This window comes from Mesoplodon mirus (assembly GCF_964341445.2).
Source record: "Mesoplodon mirus genome assembly, chromosome: 13".
NCBI classification, from domain to species: domain Eukaryota; kingdom Metazoa; phylum Chordata; class Mammalia; order Artiodactyla; family Ziphiidae; genus Mesoplodon; species Mesoplodon mirus.
Window position 1 is genome coordinate 40,677,295 of NC_138989.1, and position 21,338 is coordinate 40,698,632.

General features: G+C 38.6%; 1 protein-coding gene across 7 annotated transcripts in view; it reads right to left on the reverse strand.

The window, feature by feature from the left end:
- OSBPL1A (oxysterol binding protein like 1A) overlaps window positions 1-21,338 on the reverse strand; it is a 220,494-nt gene that overhangs the window by 60,530 nt on the left and 138,626 nt on the right. For all 7 annotated transcript variants that reach the window (XM_082640441.1, XM_082640439.1, XM_082640438.1 and 4 more), the window contains one exon: window positions 17,923-18,079. In XM_082640441.1, the coding sequence (XP_082496567.1) occupies window positions 17,923-18,079 (157 nt within the window). The remainder of the gene's footprint in view (window positions 1-17,922; window positions 18,080-21,338) is intronic.

Sequence of the window (21,338 nt, forward strand, 5' to 3'; positions counted from 1 at the left end):
CAAAGATAGTCAGCAAAAGGGCCCTCCCCTTTCCTCAGCATGTCTTTGGGAAACTTTAGAACAATTAAAAATAGTAATAAAAATCATGCAACAAATATGGATTGAATTTCAACTATTATGATTGGTTTTGTGAATAACAGGAGGCTGGATCACAAAATTTTCAAGAATGTTTACAGTTGAGATACTTCAGTTTCAAAATGTTACTTCATTTCTGGATTCTGCTTTAATACTTTAACATTTAAATCTGGGTATAAAACAAGTTTCTCTGGCCTTGCAACTCAAAGAATTTCAGCTTCAGTTGATGCAATCTGATCTTATCATTATGAAAATGATGCTCTCATTCAACCAAGGAAAACAATGTTTGACCTCTAAAGTTGATATATGGCCACCATCTTAAAAATACTATTATTCCTCAGTCATGGAATAGTAATTAAAATCGTAGTTGTAATATATGTGGAGATTTAAGATCTTCAAAGGCATCTTATTTATACGAAATAGTCCATAAGTGTAATGTATCAATATCAACACGAAATAACTAAAATATACCTATACAATTAAATTCCTAAACTCTGTCTATCCCCATTTCAACAGAAGCAGGCTTGGACGGGTCTTAAAAAGAGAACACAGCATTGACATCTCTTTTCTTGCATGACTGATATTGTAACGTACCTTCCACTAACTTCCAGGCTTGAATTCGGACAAACAGAGGAATTGCAAGTTCTCTCTGCATACCCAGGATGCCATCCGAAGCCTGACAGAACCAGTACCTAACTTAGGGCTGAGTCAGACACGCGGGTGATGGGGTTAGCTGGACAGCCGGGTATTTAACCTGCTCCTAGATATCTTCAACTGAAATGAGCCCGGGTCTTGGGAGCAGGTCAGTACAAGTCTAAGATGAGATCTCTAAGACTAGTCAGATGCCTTTTTAGGTACTATGCGTCTTTTAAAAATCCAATAACTTAGTTTCCTATTTTAAGCTTACTGTGATAACTTTATGTAATTATCTGATATTACTATCTGATTTTGCTGTATATTTTAAAGATAACTTTTCCTTTTGATCTCAAATTATAAAAAGCCTATGACTATTGCTTAATAAATCTGGCTCCACACAGCAAAGAGATTAAGGTGATTATGTGTCCTTGTTTTATAAGAGGTATTACTTGTTTTGATTTTAATAAGTTAAAAATGCATATTCAGAATTTCAAATTGCTTTTCAAACTGGCTTTCTAAAATTTAGAATTCACTGTCCAACTTCAGTAAAACAGTAAATTTACTTCCTATTCTTGTTCGTTTATTACCATTACTGGATTAAGAGGAAAGCCTACAGAATCATCATCCAAGCCAACATGGACTGATGAAAACATACCCAGGAACCAAGTCCTTCAGCTTAAAGAGAAGCTGTCCCTTTGGGCAGCAGGATCTCCTCACTTCAAGCCTACTTCGTGGTATTCAGCACAGTTGGGAAGAAGGTAGGGCACAGAAAGGCAGACCTTACTTAACCTAGGGGCAGGGTGTGTATTCCTTTCTCACCCTTATTTCAAAGAATAACTAAGGGCTTCCCTGGTGGCGCAGTGGTTAAGCGTCCGCCTGCCGATGCAGGGGACGCGGGTTCGTGCACCGGTCTAGGAGGATCCCACATGCCGCGGAGCGGCTGGGCCCGTGAGCCCTGGCCGCTGAGCCTGCGCGTCCGGAGGCTGTGCTCCGCAACGGGAGAGGCCACAACAGTGAGAGGTCTGCATATTGAAAAAAAAAAAAAAAAAAAAAAGAATAACTAAGACTTCATGCAATGGGGGGCTGGAAGAGATGTAAACTAACCGAAGTGAAGAGAGCTGATCATGGTAAGGTCATCTTCACCTAAAGGAAGTGATCTTAATGACCGAGAACACTGACAAAATGCAGGCTGTGTGCAGTACAGGTCAGAGCCAGTTTCTTCCTCCCTGTCTCACCTGAAGGCTGACCTAAGCCTCTTGCAGTGTGGACAGCTAAGGAGCAGAGAGGAATAGAGGTGGTGAGCACAAATCTTCCATTAACACCTCCCACATTCCAGAAAGGGTCTGGGGCTGTTTTACTGCTAGTAATTTTGTTGGCAGGAAAGGGGAAAGAAGCCTTTCCTGACTACAACAGAAATTTCTTGGACTCTATACTAATGTCCTGTCTTGGAACCTGGATGTGCTCCAGCTGGATTGGGAGTCTGGCAGTAGGCAGTGCGAGGTGTGGCGAGACCCTGGAGTAGATTTGAGTGCTTGACGGCAATGGCTGATCCCTGAACGCAACTCTGGAGCAAGGCTATGTCTAACAGGCTACATGTCACCTGGAACACTGCAGTCAAGGACTTCAGGTCCCCGAAACAAGAGCCTGGGGACCATGCAAAACACAGTTAACAAGAAGACACAAAGAGAAGCAGAGATGTACTGAATGATAGACGTGTCCCTCTGCAAACACCACTCTGCCTCTTTCTGTGGCTCTGAAATTTTATAGGTATTTTCCTTTAAACCACACCTGTTTTTCTAGATTGTATATAACTGTCTGTGATCTGCTTTAGGCAGTTCAATAGCCTGATTTAACTTCCTTTTAAAATGATCTGAGATCTTTTTGACTGCTTATCATCAGAGGGTTAGAACTTCTAGGGAGAGCTGAATTTCTGGTTCCTTCCTGCTCTGTGACACATAATACCTCCATGGGTGTTATTTGACATATATGTCAGTTTCCCTTCTTTTACCTTTCTGATTGCTCTGATCATAGTGAAATATCTGTACTGCAAAGAAGAACATTCTTCCTCTTTCCTAAGAAGGTTTCTTCTGCTAGCAAAGATTACACAGTGTCCTAAAACACAACAATCACACTGAAGTAGTGTACCTCACCTTCTGGGATTTTCTTGTTCTTTCCGATAATATAATGTAAATCATAATCCTGAAGGAAAATAGCTAAAAATCTTGGTCTTCACTAATAATAAGAGAATGCACAGTCATTGAGGAGAAACAAATAATTTCCATGAAAACATGACACCTTTAATCATTCCTGCATCCTTTAGAGTATTCTGCTTTGGTAGGAAGTTGGTAGATTATGGAGATTATAGGAAGGGAAATTTTTATCCCGTATCTGTTTGAAATTGGCAGAACTTTCAAAGTGTTCATGTGTTCTTTTGTGTGTTCCTGTTAATACGAGTGGAAATGTATAAAGACCCAGAAAACAAGTTCCATGTTCACTTTAATTAATAATAGTGCCTAGCTCTGAGCCCAGCGGATGGGTGCTTAATAAATGCTTTGGGACTATGACGTTAATTCTCTGTAAATTATTACATAAAAGAAACAAATGGAACTGCATTAATTAACAGCTAGGACAAATTGTTTTACATTCAGAATATAAATCTAGGAATTTGTCTAGGAATAGAAATCTCTGTTATCCTAAATATCTATGAAGATTCTAAATTTTAAGAAAAGAATGGAGGCTCTGAAGTCAGAGTACGTGGCTTGCATGCAGGTTCTATCACTTACTTGCTAAGTGATCTTGGGCGAGTCAATTAAACTTTCTGTGCTTCAATTTCTTCATTTGTAAAATTGAGGATATAATATCTGCCCTACCTGTAACTCAGAGATATTTTGAGAATCAAAAGCTATGGAGTTTGTTAAAGTATCTTATATACATCAATTTGTAATCCAAGTGTAAACTGTAGCCATTAATATTATGCATAATATTGTAAAGAGCTCTGCATCTGAAGTTAACATGGTACAGTCAGAAGACGGCGGCTTTAGCGACCAGTCAGACCTAGGTTCTAGCATCTTGCTACTGGACTATGCTTTCGAGGGGTGTTGCTTGCGTCAAAGATGAAGCAGCTGAAGCGCGGACAGGCTAAATACTGACCAAAGCCAACAGTCTAAGTCATAGAGCCAGAACCAGATGCAGAAGGAAAGTGCATTAAGCTGATGGTTCCCCTCTGTCTTATGATCATGGTACACCTTCACCTACTAGAATTTTTCACAATATCTTTAAGGCATTCAAAGACCCCAAACTCCAAAGCATGAAAGCAAAACAATACTGTGAAGAATCTATGGTTATAAACTCTCTACTTGGTTCGCCCACAGAAGTCTGTTTTGCTGAGAACGCTTAACTGCCTCAACTGTGCTCTCTTACAGCCCGGGAAGCACACTATTTTACTCTGGCACTGGTAGGACACTAGACTCCATCTCTCACCTCTTCCTAAAAGCTGGCTGTACCCTGCTCTTGTACAAGTCACATCACCTTCCCCCATACATCATAACAGTGGACAGACGTAGTGACAGTCACCTACGTTTTCCACATTTGTCAGATGCAGAGGCAATGCTTCCTGCTTGAGAACCAGGATGTATAATTAACATGAGTCATTCCAGAATAACAAGGAATTGGCTCTGAGAATACTCTCTATGGCAGAATGGCAGCTCATGCTCAGATTTCAAATCCTGACTGAGTGTGGTGCTACATCAACACGACTCAACAGCAGGCTATATCCCACGATTAGGATCTATCACATTCTACAAACAATGAATGTGTTTTGCAAACAGTGGTGTATAAACCAAATTTTCTGAAGATTTTAAAGGTACAAGGCAAACAAACAATTAAAGTATCTTTATGTTTTAAAAACCATCACTTCCCTAATTTCTACCTTGTAAATCCTTATTATTATATATGGTGTTTTCTGAAAGAGGAAAATCCTCCTGTGTTAACAAGCACCAGCAAACAATACTGAAGAACTCTATGTCCCCTGAGGCAGTTTCTCCTTCAGCCAAAATTCAGGTTGGCACGGCTCCAATGGGAGACACTTCAATGTATTTGTACAGACCAGATCCCACAGGTCATCAGAAATCAAGATGCCCAATCCATGAATTATTGTAATTAAGAGATGGGCAGAGTAAACACAGTAAGACAGACCATTAAAAGACTAAGCTATACTGGCAGATATTTCCCAGGCACTCAAAACCTTGTGTTCTTGTGTGTAGAAGGGAGGGAGGGTGCATCTTCAAACAGAGCAAGATGCCAAGCAAGAATATATGTTTTATTAAATATTGAACAACTTCTTCATTTTGACATACTAAGGATTATAAGTCCATATAAAGCAAACTTGAAACAGAAATTGGATATTTACCTAAGAGATTCAAAAAGCCTAGGGATTGAAAGGAGAAGTAATGAGACCTCTGCATGGGGAAAGTAGTATCAAGGGACTAAGGAATGAATAACAGAGCTTCAAGGCTCTAGTCACCTCTTGTTTACACTTCTGACAACATAAGCTTACAGCCACCTTCTCGGAGGCCAGCCACACCTTTGTAACCTTCATGAAAAGAAAAACTATGTTTCAATGTAACCATTACTATGAAATGTCCTTGTAAGATATAATAGAAATCAACCATAGGAGACAGTTTTCCTTATTTTTTATTCAAAAGAAAATAATCGTATTCCAAAATGAACACTTTCATTTCAGCTACCTGTTACCCAAATTTCAGTTTCAAAGGCCAAAGTAAACTTCTAAAACCCATCCAAAGACCTTTTCTTATGAGTTAAAAGAAAGAAAACAATTCCATTTCCTCACTTTTGCTTAAGGTTTATCAATTTTCTACTTATAACAGCACCTGAGATTTAATGAGTTAAAATCACTATGACTCCTTTGTATAGATTATTTCATTTAATTATCACCACAAGCCAACAAGGTGGGTCCTATTATTACACCCATTTACAGAAGAAGAAGTTGGGTTTCAAAGTGATTATAACTTGCTTAAGGTCAGGAACATGGTAGATATGGGATTCAAACCCAAGTAGCTCTTAATAACTACACTTTTCTAGTTCACTTATGTTTTTTTCAAAGAGCATATGATGGTAAGAATTATGTGGTAATTACCTGCTATGCGGTAGGAATTAGAGATTTTTCTAAGAATTATCTTCCCTTTTGACAAATCTGGAAAAAATATTTTCAACTCATATCACATACAAAAAGCTAGTAACAATATATTATAGAACAGCTGAAAATTGGTAAGTTCAACATTCCTAGAGGAAAATGGGCACAAAGTATTAGCAATTCACAGAAAAAGAAATACAAATCGATCTTAAACATACAAAAAGATGCTCAACACTCCTCATTTCAGAAATGGACACTCCATAAGAATAGGGGCTTGGCTTGTTCATGATTGTAACCTCAGCACCTTGAATAGAATGTGGCATTCATAGGGGCTCAAAATATATTTGTTGAATAAATAATTTGGTACATATATGTTTTTAAAAACCAAAGGCAAGAGTTGTATGCATGCATTTTCCATCATTAGTGTGAACAATATTGTATGTAATAATGGTTACATTTGGGGAAAGGAAGAGGAATGGCTAGTTTAAAAAGTGGGAGTTAAAATTTGCAAAATATACCCTATTACACATTTCTTTTTTTTTTTTTTTTTTTTTTTTGCTGTACGCAGGCCTCTCACTGTTGTGGCCTCTCCCGTTGCGGAGCACAGGCTCCGGACGTGCAGGCTCAGCGGCCATGGCTCACGGGCCCAGCCGCTCCGCGGCATGTGGGATCTTCCCGGACCGGGGCACGAACCCGTGTCCCCTGCATCGGCAGGAGGACTCTCAACCACTGCGCCACTAGGGTGGCCCTACATTTCTGAATTTTGAACCACATGAATGAATCACCAATTAAATATTTTTTTTAAAGAGAATCATCTCTAAACACACACACATGTATTTTTTCAAGGGTTGCTGAAGAAACACCCAGTTGACTCATGTCAAAACACATGAGACCAAAAGAACTGGAATTAGCATACATTAAGCAGGTAAAAAAGCAAGGTTGTAAGGGTCTTTTATAAGAAACAGGGAATATGAATAGATCTTTGTATTGCTTATATTAAAAACAAAATAACTGGAAAGATTATAAAAATAGTTACCTTTGGGGAAGGATGGAAACAATGTCGAGGGGACAAGAAACTGGATTTTTGTAAATATACCTTGTTTTGTATTTTTGACTTTGAAATCATGTAAATATTGTACATAACTATAAAAAATTAAGTCAAAAGGGAATCCCTAAAACTTGAACGCAAGTGAAACCAATGAACCTACCTGTTTTAACAAGTTAGTTTAACCACACAGAAGGGAACCAATGCAAGTGACCTTCAAACCCACCATAGACTGTGCATCCCAGATGGAATATATTAAAAGGATAAAAGGAACTAAAAAGAAATTGAAAACTCTTTTCAACAATCATACCAGTATTTGTATATAAGTGTATGTGTCTGTGAAACAAAAATAGTAGAATAAAGCAAATATGTTAACTATATTAATGTCATTAGGAACCATGAAATACAAATAAAAATCAAAGGAATTAAGGGAAAAACCCCATAATCCAGAATTTAAACTGGAAATATATAGGTATGAACTCATGAAACATTTTCCCTTAAGAAAAAGGACAGGTGATTTTTATACCAGATTTATCCAATGAAAAGGGCTGAAACCATGGCCAACTTGCTATCAGGGAACATCCTTACTATCTAGATTGTTACATCTAAATATTATTTCCCACTAAAATAAAAAAACATCTAAATATAATTGCCCACTAAAATGATAAGTGGCTTTTTAGAGAAGAAATAGCTGATTCTAGGTCTGGGGCAGGAAATATACCAGATAAACCTGAAACATCTCTCTGTATCAGAAAGCAAGGCAGCTATCAAAGGCCACTGGATTATACCTGAAACAACAAAAAAACCCACCTGGGGTCCTGTCAAAAGGACACAGAAGCCAACATAGAGGGGCTTCCTCTGACCAAAGATGGGAAAAAATAATTATAATAGATTTAAACAATCCAATTCGTGTGTTCCTATACCATCTTCAAAGGATGTTAGGGAACCAACATATTCTGAAAAGAGGTAATGGGAACTTTTTTCTTTACAGAAGAATTCTAGCTAATAAAAGTAGAAGGAATGACAGAAATTTAATATGACCATTTTGCAGCCCATATTAAAATAAGGATGTAGACACTGATGAACAATGGCTGCTAAAATCATTAGGCTCAAGGCTGTTGGGCACCATTATCATGGCTGTATCAGACTGACACTGCCTGAACCCAGGAATCAATCTCAACATTACAAAAAGAAGGAAAATCAGATAACATATGCCCCCAATGGATGTAATAGGAGGTACACCTTCGGTAAGTGTACATACAAAGTACTTTGTGCCAAACAATTCAAACCTAAATCTGATTAAGCCTCTCTATATAACCATCAGTTTACAGGAAATTCAGGAGTTAAAGATTATGTTAGGGCTTCCCTGGTGGCGCAGTGGTTGAGAGTCCACCTGCCGATGCAGGGGACGCGGGTTTGTGCCCTGGTCCGGGAAGATCCCACATGCCGCAGAGCGGCTGGGACCGTGAGCCATGGCCGCTGAGCCCGTGCGTCCGGAGCCTGTGCTCCGCAACGGGAGAGGCCACAACAGTGAGAGGCCCACGTACTGCAAAAAAAGATTATGTTAAATGACACCACGGGAATGCAAACCAGCAACATCCAGACTGTGGATTATTCTACAGGACACATGACCAGGTTTCTTCCACAAATAAATGGTAAGGAAAAAATGAGGATGAGGAGAGGAGATCTAAACATTTTTTAATCTCTTAAGACTTAAGAGACATATAAACCAAATGTAGTATGCAGACCTTCTGGATTTTTATTATTAAATGACTTTTTTTTTTTCTTTCTTTTGGTCGTGCCGTGTGGCTTGCAGGATCTTAGGTCCCTGACCAGGGATTGAACCCACGTCCTTGGCAGTGAAAGCCTGGAGTCCTAACCACTGGACCACCAGGGAATTCCCTTAAATGACATTTTAGACCCAATTAACTAAGTGACATTTATAAGACAATCAGGGAAATGTGAATACTGACTAAATATTTGATGACAATTAACACACTATTTTTTATGTGTGATAATGGGACTATGGTTTTAGAAAATAAAAGTCCCAGTGTTTTAAAATGGATTAAAGACCTAAATGTAAGGCCAGATACCATAAAACTCTTAGAGGAAAATACAGGCAGAACACTCTTTGACATAAATCACTGCAAGATCTTTTTTGATCCACCTCCTAGAGTAATGAAAATAAAAACAAAAATAAACAAATGGGACCTAATGAAACTTAAAAGCTTTTGCAAAGCAAAGGAAACCATAAACAAGAGGAAAAGACAACCCTCAGAGTGGGAGAAAATATTTGCAAACGAAGCAACCGACAAGGGATTAATCTCCAAAATACACAAACAGCTCATGCAGCTCAATATGAAAAAAACAAACAACTAAATAAAAAAATGGGTGGAATAGCTAAATAGACATTTCTCCAAAGACATACAGATGGCTAAAAAGCACATGAAAAGATGCTCAATATTGCTAATCATTAGAGAAATGCAAATCAAAACTATAATGAGGTATCTACCACCTCACACCAGTCACAATGGCCATCATCAAAAAATCTACAAACAATACATGCTGGAGAGGGTGTGAAGAAAAGGGAACCCTCCTACACTGTTGGTGGGAATGTAAATTGGTGCAGCCCCTATGGAGAACAGTATGGAGATTCCTTAAAAAACTAAAAAATAGAGCTACCATATGATCCAGCAATCTCACTCAGGGGCATACATCCAAAGAAAACCATAATTCGAAAAGACACGCACTCTGATGTTCTCTGCAGCACCATTTACAATAGCCAGGACATGGAAGTAACCTAAATGCCCAACGACAGACAAATGGCTAAAGAAGATGTGGTACATATATACAATGGAATATTAGCCATAAAATGGAACGAAATTGGGCCACTTGTAGAGATGTGGATGGATCTAGAGACTGTCATACAGAGTGAAGTAAGTCAGAAAGAGGAAAACAAATATCGTATATTAACGAATAGATGTGGAACCTAGAAAAATGGTACAGATGAACTGGTTTGCAGGGCAGAAATAGAGACACAGATGTAGACAACAAACGTATGGACACTGAGGGGGGGAAGTGGCTGGGGGGTGGTGGTGGGATGAATTGGGAGATTGGGATTGACATGTATACACTAGTATGTATAGAATAGATAACTAATAAGAACCTGCTGTATAAAAAAATAAAATAAAATTCAAAAAAAGAAGAACGGGGCTTCCCTGGTGGCGCACTGGTTGAGAGTCCGCCTGCCGATGCAGGGGACACGGGTTTGTGCCCCGGTCCGGGAGGATCCCACATGCCGCGGAGCGGCTGGGCCCGTGAGCCATGGCCGCTGAGCCTGCAGGTCTGGAGCCTGTGCTCCACAACGGGAGAGGCCACAACAGTGAGAGGCCCGCGTACAGCAAAAAAAAAAAAAAAAAAAAGAACGAAATAATGCCATTTGCAGCCACATGGATGGACTTAGAGGTTATCATACTGAGTGAAGTAAGTCAGACAGAGAAAGACAAATATATCGCTTATATGTGGAATCTAAAAAAAATGGTACAAATGAACTTACCTACAAAACAGAAATAGTTACAAATGTAGAAAACAAACTTACGCTTTCCAGGGGGTTGGGGGGGAGATAAATTGGGAGACTGGGATTGACATATACATACTACCATATGTAAAACAGATAACTAATAAGAACCTACTGTACAGCACAGGGAACTCTACTCAATACTCTGTAATGGCCTACATGGGAAAAGAATATGAAAAGGAGTGGATACATGTATATGTGTAACTGATTCACTCTGCTGTACACCTGAAACTAACACAACATTGGAAATCAACTATACTCCAATAAAATTTTTTTTTAATTAAAAAAATACAAGTCCCAGTGTTTTAAAGATATATACAAATGAAACAATATATCTTGGATTTGATATAATCTTAAAAATAATTTTTTAAATTACGGGGGGATGGGAGATGGAGGAGGTCTGCAGATGAAATAAAGTTGTGCATGCGATAAATGTTGAAGATGAATGATGGGTATAAAGAGTTCATTATATTATCCTATTTGTATGCATGTTTGAAAATTTCCATGAAAGTTGAAAAATGGGATTATATGCCTGAAAATATATTCTTTATTTTTCTTCATACCCTAGGCAAACAACAAATTCATTAGCTGTTTGCTATTTTGTTCATTCAAGCATATCTTTACAGATTATAGCTGCCCTGGAAATCTGCTCTCGTTTGCCCCTGAAAACCACTGATCTAGAATAGACAGAATGAGCCCTTGGAGTCAGGTGAAAGTGCATCTCACCATCATCTGCTTACAGAATGCTAAGCTCGAAAGAGTCTGTATTTTTCCAACCGTGTTTTAAAGAGCCCCAGGCCCCAAAGAAGTGTTTTAGGGGTCAGAGGCAAGATCAGGAGATGGGCCTTGGCCCCTGCCTCCAAAAGAGCACCTCCTCTTCCATCTGCTTTTAAAACTTGGGTGGGTAGAGGTGAATTCTATAGAAAGATGCCTCCATTTTCCTAGAGTCTTTCCTGGCAGTAAGTTCAGCAAGTCAACTTTGTTTTGTGAAGATAATTATTATGAATCTAAACTCAAACCACCTTTTTCCCCCCTTCCTGACTTACCCCAAGTGACCTGCAGCCTACCAGCTTGTTACTCCTAGATAAGGTTTTTGCTTATCTTTCACGTTATCCTTTGAACTCTTTGCTGACTGACTAGTCCCCCACCTGCTGAGCTGGCACTCCCTCTTACTGGTCAAGGGATCTCCAAATGCGTTTTTGGGGGGAGACGGGTGTCACAAGTAGTCAGAGTGATTTTTATTTACAACTAACAACATTTTCTCAATATAATCCTACTTCTTGGAAGATACTGTCTTAGCTTATATTCTCAACCTTTTTTGTTTGACTTTAACTTGTCAGTAGTATATTCTTCACACACAGAAGACAGCTGTTATTTGGTCACCTAATAATTCAATTCTAAAGCAGTCATGAAGGATAAACAAAGGGTAAACTAAGCGAGCATCTGGAGTCATAATCTGCCATTTCAGCAAACTAAACCTTTAAGATTCTTAGCCACATTTATGAAAGGATGTAAGGCTTTTATTCAGGTAAACACATCAAGAACAAGTACATTAATTACAGTCAGATAAAACTTAGTCCTTATCACATTTCTGTTGTAAGAAACCCTTCCCTATTTTAAAATTGCAAAGATATTTTTATATTTTCTTGTGAAAGTTTTATTAAGTTTTGCCTTTTCACATTTGTGTTTGGTTCATCTAGAATTTAATTTATATTTATGAAATAGAGGTCCATTTCCTTTTAAATTTTTTTTCTGTATTAAATGATTCTCCCAGCACCACTGACCTAACAGTCTGTTCCTTCCCTCCCTGATCTGCTACGTTGCCTCTGTTACATACACCAGGTTTCCTTATATGTCTGAGTCTTGGGACCTTTTACTTCCATTCTTCAGGTTAGTCTTGCCTGAAGGACAATTCTGCACTAAATATTTGCAATCAGTCTTGACATTTGGTCAGGCAAATGCCTTCCCTCCCCCAAACCAGGTTCTTGAGAGGTACCTTGGCTCTTCAAAACCCTTGTGCTTAAAGATATATTTCAGAATCCATTTTTCAACTTCCAAGGAAAAGGACTTGTAATTTTAATTAAAAGTACACCAAGTCTACAGATCAATTTGGCAAATCATATTTATGACACTCTTCCTTCTTGATAAGCGTTATATCTTTCAGTAAGTTTTATTATTACACTTTTTTGGCTAAGATTTATTCCTAGGTAAGTGACTTTTTAATAGCTACTCTAAAATCTCCCCCCCCCCCCAGTTTTAAACCCAGTTTCTGTCCGTTCTTGGTGCATAGGAATGTAGTTAGCTGATTTTATATAAAAGCAACCTTGCCAAACTTTCTAACTATAATAATTTGTCAGTAGAAATCTATGGTTTTATTTCTAAATTTCAGGGGTGTGTTATGTCTCTGCGTATGGCCTCCAAACAATGATGAACAGAAAAGATGATGGCAAGCATCCTTGTCTTATCCATGACAGTAGAAGAACTGTTTTTAATAACTCATTATCAAGTATTTATTTGTTGCAACTTTTTTTTTTTTTTTTTTTTGCAGTACGCAGGCCTCTCACTGTTGTGGCCTCTCCCATTGCGGAGCACAGGCTCCGGACGCGCAGGCTCAGTGGCCATGGCTCACGGGCCCAGCCACTCCGCAGCATGTGGGATCTTCCTGGACTGGGGCACAAACCCACGTCCCCTGCATTGGCAGGTGGACTCTCAACCACTGCGACACCAGGGAAGCCCTGTTTGTTGCAACTTTTAACCAGATTAAAGAGGTTCTCTTCTATTTGTGAGCTGCTAAGACACTTATATTAATCAGGAATGACTGTTTAAATTCATTGAATGTTTTTTCTTTATCTCTTAGGATGATCATATGCTTTTCTCTTTTAATCTATTAATATTGGGAATACAATTTATAGAATCATAGCATGGCTCCAACATTTCAGATTCTGACTAATCTGTTCTACACAAGTATCTTTTATTGATACACTATATGTCCAGATGAGATAAATATCAACATCTTCACCAATTACAACTTGGGTCAAACTGCTAAAAAGTTAAAAGATGAGAGCTCAGAATAAATGTAATAAATTAGGTCCAAGGGTAGAGAACCAATCCTATGGAACACAGACCACCGAGATGACAAGAGCCCTGTCAACATAAACCTGACCAGTATGGTGAAGGCTAACGTTCCACAAAGCAACTCAATGTATTTTCCGGAAAAAAAAAGAAAAAAGTGCCATCAAAATGAAGCATTTATTTTGTATATTCTCTACCTCTGAAGTATTTTTGGTTCTAGGTCTTAAATAAAATCCTAATTCTTTCTATTGATATTTCTCTACAGCTAACCTAAAAGCCCAAAGACATGTACAGCACCACAGTAAAGGTCATTGGCCAGCAGAGTACATGGCATATCAATAACTCAGAGTGAATGAAAAACATAAAACACTTTTTTCCTAGGTCTAATCATATTAAAAGACATTGTAGAAGTTTTCTAAACTTCAGTAAGGTAGAAAAACCATTTTTTCAAGATTTCAGTTAGCAATTACAAGATTTTCAGAGTGAGAAGAGAACTCAGTTCCTTTAGCCCAAACTTTTATTTAAGAGATGATTTAATTTACCTAGTTCATTAACAGAAGAATTATTTTGTTGGTAATTATCACATAGGATGGATTAAAGATCCATAATATCTGTATTTTAATTATCATACAAATAAACTCAATTAGTCTGGCATAGTTGGTTTTATATTAAATTAATATGACATAGGCCTTATAGTTTATGATTCTCTGGGTCAGGGATTTTTCAAACTGCACCCCATGATGTCACCCTATGATAATGGGGTAGAAAAGGAAACAAGAGGGCAGAGGTTCTTTAGAGCAAATCAAATCATTTTTGAGGAGAAAGAGAGCAAGCAGAGTTAAAAGAGGTCATTTCTACTGAGTGTTTCCCATGTGGCAGGCACTCTCCTAGGTACTCTTGTGCTGACACATTCAACAGGAACAGAAACAGAGTCTGGGGGAAACCTGTTGTTCCATAATACATACTACAGAAAGTAAAGCTTAAATACTTTTGTTGGCTAAGGACATGAAATAGATATGGTGATTCCAACTGCAGTGGGAGACTGGGGAGGAGGGGACAGACCTTCTCTATGGGACCCTCATCAGTCTCTGAGGGTGGGTGAGGTTTTAATGGTTTCCATACTAAACTTCTGTTGCACGAATGGTTCCATGGCTAAAAAACAACAATGGATGAAAACCCTAGCTCTATCTTATCAGCAAATTAGTTAAGCCATGATTTAATTATTTTCCATAGGAACTATAACTTGTAAGGCTTCTCTTTTCCCGTTTTAAAATTCGCATTTCTTGTGCAAATAAAAATGAAGATGAGGTACCACCTCAGAGCAGTCAGAATGGCCATCGTTAAAAAGTCTACGAATAACAAATCCTGGAGAGGGTGTGGAGAAAAGGGAACCCTGCTACACTGTTGGTGGGAAAGTAAGCTGGTGCAGCCACTATGGAACACAGCATGGAAGTTCCTCAGAAAACTAAAATTAGAATTACCATATGATCCAGCAATCCCATTCCTGAGAATATACCTGGACAAAACTATAATTCAAAAAGATACGTGCACCCCTATGTTCACAGCAGCACTGTTCACAATAGCCAAAACATGGAAACAACCTAAATGTCCATCAACAGATGAATGGATAAAGAAGATGTGGTATATATATACAATGGAATACTGCTCAGCCATAAAGAAGAACGAAATAATGCCATTTGCAGTGACATGGATGCAACTAGAGATTATCATACTAAGCGAAGTAAGTCAGAACGAGAAAGACAAATACCATATGAGATCACTTACATGTGGAATCTAAAATATGGCACAAATGAACCTGTCTACAAAACAGAAACAGAATCACGGACATAGAGAACAGACTTGTGGTTGCCAAGGGGTTTGGGGGAGAGAGCGGGATGGACTGGGAGTTTGGGGTTGGTAGGTGCAAACTATTATATTTAGAAAGGATAAACAAGATTCTCATGTACAGCACAGGGAACTATATTCAGTATCCTGTGATAAACCATAATGGAAAAGAATATAACAAAAGAGTATGTGTATAACTGAGTCACTCTGCTGTACAGCAGAGACTGCCACAACATTGTAAATCAACTCTACTTCAATAAAAAATAAAATAAAATACGCATTTCTCTCTTTTAAATTTTAGAATCCATATTCTTCCCATCTCCCCAAATTTAAGTGTGTATATCCCAAGGATAGGCGGTGATGTGGGATGAGGGAGAAATGTAAGATTTTTATACAAAAGGTAAATAAGTGGTGAGTAAATTATTTTTCAATATTCAAGAAAACAGAAACATATGACAAGGTCAAATACAAATTTCACATGACTTTTAAAGGTAAAACAGAAGGCTTCAAATAAATTTCATGATCACTTCAGGCCATGCAACATACACTTGCTTTTCTAAAATATCACCAAAATTACTGTTAATTCAAATTACTCTTAATGTTAATATAATAATTGCCCATTATAATCACAGATTACTTACAGTGCAACTTAGGGTGCAGGAAAGAGGGACCTGATAACAATGAATACTCTACCTGTTTTCCTATCCCAAAATGAAACTTTTAAATTGTATGTGGCATATGCCCTGTTTATTTGTTTAGAGAAGAGCTTTATGAAAAGAAAAAGGCTTTAAAAAACACTCCTATAATGCCTATTTTTTTAAATAGGAAACTGTTATGTTTTTCCACATATTTGAATGCTGACAATTTCCTAAATTACCCACTTTTAAATAGCTGAAGAATATTTTATTACATTTATAGGTTTCATACGTTGCATCGTGTACATCAGTTTAACTTTTCTGGTTATGTCACGATCTAGCTGCAGTGTGGTTTTTCTTAGTGACCTATCCTCATTCCAAATTTTGAACGGTTCCATCTTAACTTTCACATCTGTGCCATTCTGGGTTTGACTAATTAAAAGCAAACACAGAATGTATGAATATAGTATAATAAATTTCTGTCAGATGCAAAATAACTCCTGTTATGATGCATTACAGCACACACACAAAAGGGCTCCTGGGCCTTAAAAGCTGAGAGATCCTCCTCAGCCATAGGCTATAACAGCATCTAATAAGCACGGCGTTCCTTCAGATACCTTAACGATTCTATGCATCTTTGAACATTCCAAACATATGTCACATGTGTTCTCACTAGACTGTAACGAGGTATGTGTTAAACGGTTAAAGGTTGTCTTCTTTTTAGACACTGGGAGACCTGACAGGTTTCCTGTTAGGTACCTTATGCCCTGCACAGAACTTAGCCCCTGACCACGAAGGAGCTGACAGTAACTACAGAAGAGAGGAAGGGCCCTCACAGCTCGCCACATAATCTGCAATGGTAAACTCCATCAAAAGATAGCCATCAACGAGCACGTTTAGAAGATACCCTCTAACCACAGAGAAGAAAACACTGGTTTGAGCTAGTTACCTAAAACTCACTGATCTTTTCAAAATAAGTACAAAGTGAAACATTTTTTGTTAGCAAGGGGTGATACATATACATCAGAAGTGATATGTACAATTTTTCAGTAGGACAATAATTGAGACCAATTGTAGCCAGATTCATGGTACAGAAATGGGGTTAGAGCTACACAAATCTACAAATATTAAATAAAAAACCATTCTGTAGAAATTAATGGCTAATAACTACTTATCTCAAAAGTGCTCTTTACAATGACAACAGGATTTATTCTCCACTGATAATTTGATAAAATACTGTACCCTATGAATACCAGCATGCACACATGGCACTGTGTCTATAAACTTGTGTGAAACCAGAGAACTCTAGTGTCTGTGACATCTCATTAATCTGGGACAATCTCTAGGACTAAATCATCGAGCGAATAAAAAAATACTAATGTTATTAGACAGTACAAAATGGCTATGTTCAACAAACCCTGGGTCTTAATAAAAGTCTGTGTGTAAATGTAACTAAGTTGTATCAACAAGAAGGCAATATTACAATCCATTCTCAATAAAACCAACAAGAAGATCAAATGACTAGAAACTAAAACAGCATTGGGAGGCAGTCATAAAAGATGTATGCTGAAAAGAAGAACCCAGCATCACTTTCAATAGGCAGTTCTGAAGAGCCTTTCTAAATCACCAGCTGAAGGATTTATGTTCCCCTAAAACCATGGTATCCAAAACCAAGTTTTGTGCTTAGTTCTTACAATTACAGATGACGTTCTTCTTGTAATGGACAAAGCACTTAAGCTAAATCCTTTCCTTGAGGTGACGGAGCAATATAAATATTCAACAGAGAGAAAAAGCAAAAACAAAGAGAAGGCATACTTTTCTTTACAAAAGCAAACGCACTTGATAATAAAAAGGCAGCAACGTTCACTGTTAAAGGCCATCCTACCTGTGTTTCTTGATGCCATTGGAGAGCGCATCTCCACCACCACAGTCTTTTCCTTCGGACATTCTGTGCTTTCTACTCCTCAGGTGCTCTCCTTCCTCTTCAAAGCAGTGCGCAGTCACTGCTTCCAATCTACTCAGGGACCGTTCGGACTCGGAATCTGCGGCAGAGCAGGTTCACAGTCAATGAACTGAACTTTGGTGTGAGGCTTCCGTAACAATGGATCTCTCCCTTAACGCATCAGGCTTTGAAACTTAAGCAGCCTACTTTGTCCTTCAACAATCCATCTGTTAACTCCTCCTCAGGGATTTCAGAGAATCTGCACCCAATAAGGCTAAAGTGGATTTAGGAAACAGATATAGGATTATATGAATTTACAACTGTTAGATTTTATACACTAAAAGAGACGTCCAAAGATTACCTCTTTTTTTTTTTTTTTTTTTTTTTTTTTTTGCGGTACGCGGGCCTCTCACTGCCGTGGCCTCTCCCGCTGCGGAGCGCAGCCTCAGCGGCCACGGCCCATGGACCCAGCCGCTCCGCGGCACGTGGGATCCTCCCGGACCGGGGCACGAACCCGCGTCCCCTGCATCGGCAGGCAGACTCTCAACCACTGCACCACCAGGGAAGCCCTACCTAATTCTTTAAGAAATTATATTCAGTGGTTTTCCCCCTAAAAAATTTTCTACTTTTATCTTCCCTTTCAAAGCACCTTAAGCATAACTTTAAAAACATAATCAATTTTTTAAACTCATGTATAAAGAAAAAGATACCACGGCTGTACTTGGGGGAAGCATAAATTACATCTGATACTACAGACACCAAAGCAAAGGTAATTTTTAACTACTTTAAAAAACACTTCTTCTGGTATTATATTACTTAAATTCTCTGAAGTGGCCATATAAAATCTAATTATCAGGCGGGTGTTTTTAGGATGGAAATGCCACATTCCCAACTGCCTATGCATTCAGCGTGGAGCCATCGGCCTGTTTGGGAATAAAAGGACAACTTATCTGCGTACAATACGCTACAGTTTTCAGGCACACTCACATCCTTCATCTCCTTTCAGCATCTCCAGGGTGCTTTGGTGATGGCGAGGAAGGACTACGGGGTTAAGAAGTATGCCCGCTTACTTGTTTAACGCTCTACATATTTCAGTTCACAGTAGCAGCCATCCAATTCCAAAAAACTTTAAATGATGCCTATGCCTATGCTTTTATTAAAATGTAAATTCCAGGTAACGTCTAAATTTCCGTAAGCAGATGACCACAGGCAACCATCCTCTGCTCTAGGGAAGCACTCACACCCATTCAATTAACCTCCCTTAAATAAAAGTTTCAACCATCTGCTTAGTGTGTATTATAGCTAAGATGTTCAGGAAATAAAATTATTTAGTACTTCTTTTCCCCCGACTGCATTCTATAATTCAGCCAAAATCATGGGCTCTTATTTTTATCACATTAGGTTCACGAGTAGCAACTGTTGGACAAGTACCACTGCAGGTTGGACAACACACCTTGAACTCTGGACCGTCTGAATGGTGTAAGTTACCTGCAGAAAAGACTAAATGCTAGGGGAATTATTTTTATCTTCTGTAAATATAACTTTACCAGAATTGAAAATATAGCTTTGTTGTGACATATACCTTATAGCAAAGAAAGAGATATTTTAATAATAAGTTTAAAGCAATATTTATTTTTCATTGTCAATTTTGGCAGACAGTGACAATATTTTATGAAAAAAACTGAAGACTTGGGAGATTGGGATTGACATATATACACGAATATGTATAAAATGGACAACTAATAAGAACCTGCTGTAAAAAATAAATAAATAAAATTCAAAAATTCCAAAAAAAAAACCCCAAACTGAAGACAACCTGAAAAGCCAGTAACAGGGGACTGTCATCCATTAGATGAAATACACAGCTGCTAAAATCACAATTACAAAAGCAACTTAATAAAACAGAAAAATACTTTTAACATAATGATAAGACAAAATAATCAGGATACCATTTCACAACTCTAAAATATAAGCAAAAAAAATTAATTTTATTCTGCCTTCAAGAAAGATCAATCTGGTTCAGGTAAACAGATATCTGTCCAAATGAGAGCAGTGAAATGACAGAAGTTTGTCTAGGGCACAGTGAGGCAAAGAGGGGAAGAGTCCATTTGCTGGGGTAGGCAAAGGGGAGGAAAGGATATAGGAGAGGTGGTATTACCTGAAAACTGGCTTCGTCTCTCTTGGTGGGTGTCAAGCAAAAAGACACAACCAAGCCAAAGAGTGGGAAAAAGAAGGATTTATTACTTGCAGGAAATAAGGAGAACACCGGGGATCTTTCCTAAGGCAGTGTCTCCCCAACAGCAAAACTGGGGAAGTTTTACACTAAGCGTGCATGCATATTCATGAATGGGCCTGGCCAGTATATGCATATTCATGAAGGGGTTTTGAGCAGAGGAGAATTCAAAAGAGAATTGAGGCAAAGGTTGACAGAGTCCAAGCTTTAGCTGATTAAAGTCATGAGGGTCAGAAAAGGTCAACAGCTGATCTGGTGGCTGGTTGCAGGCTGAAGAGGGGCGCCGTTTGAATTCTGTAAAACAGCTCAAGAAAGTGTTTCAGGCTAATCTTTACCACCAAAAACAGAACTGGGAGTCTTTACAACTGATTTATTATCTTTGCTACTGTAACTTCTCTTGCCTGATAACAGTCCTGTTTGTTCCTGCATTATTTTGTTCCCTTAAGATCATTAATTACTGAGACCTGTTCAAGGGCAAGCATTGTGGCCAGGCTTAGATCACAAAATGGTTCAGGCTAAAAATGGCTTCTCTTATGTCAAGAAAGCCATGCCTGGTTCGTTTTCTCTGGGGAGCCCCTACCTTATCTGCTTACAGTGGAACAATAGGTAAATCTCAAAACAATGAGAATGGTGCTCAGGTGGAGGTGAGGGAAGAGTTGTTCAGAGGAACTGACATGAGCACAACCTGAACCAAAGAGAGTGACCGTGGTCTTGGGGGGAAGATCGGGTGGTTTTTTCACTTTTACATTTTTAAATTTGTTTCATGAAAAAATTAAAAATTTATAGAGCCAAACAAAATAATCCTGTCTGGGGGCTTCCCTGGTGGCGCAGTGGTTGAGAGTCTGCCTGCCGATGCAGGGGACACGGGTTCGTGCCCCGGTCTGGGAAGATCCCACATGCCGCGGAGCAACTGGGCCCGTGAGCCAAAATTACTGAGCCTGCGCGTCTGTAGCCTGTGCTCCGCAACAAGAGAGGCCGCGATAGTGAGAGGCCCGCGCACCGCGATGAAGAGTGGCCCCCGCTCTCCACAACTAGAGAAAGCCCTCGCACAGAAACGAAGACCCAACACAGCTAAAAATAAATAAATAAATAAAGCAAACTGTCAACAAGTAAAAAAAATAAACAC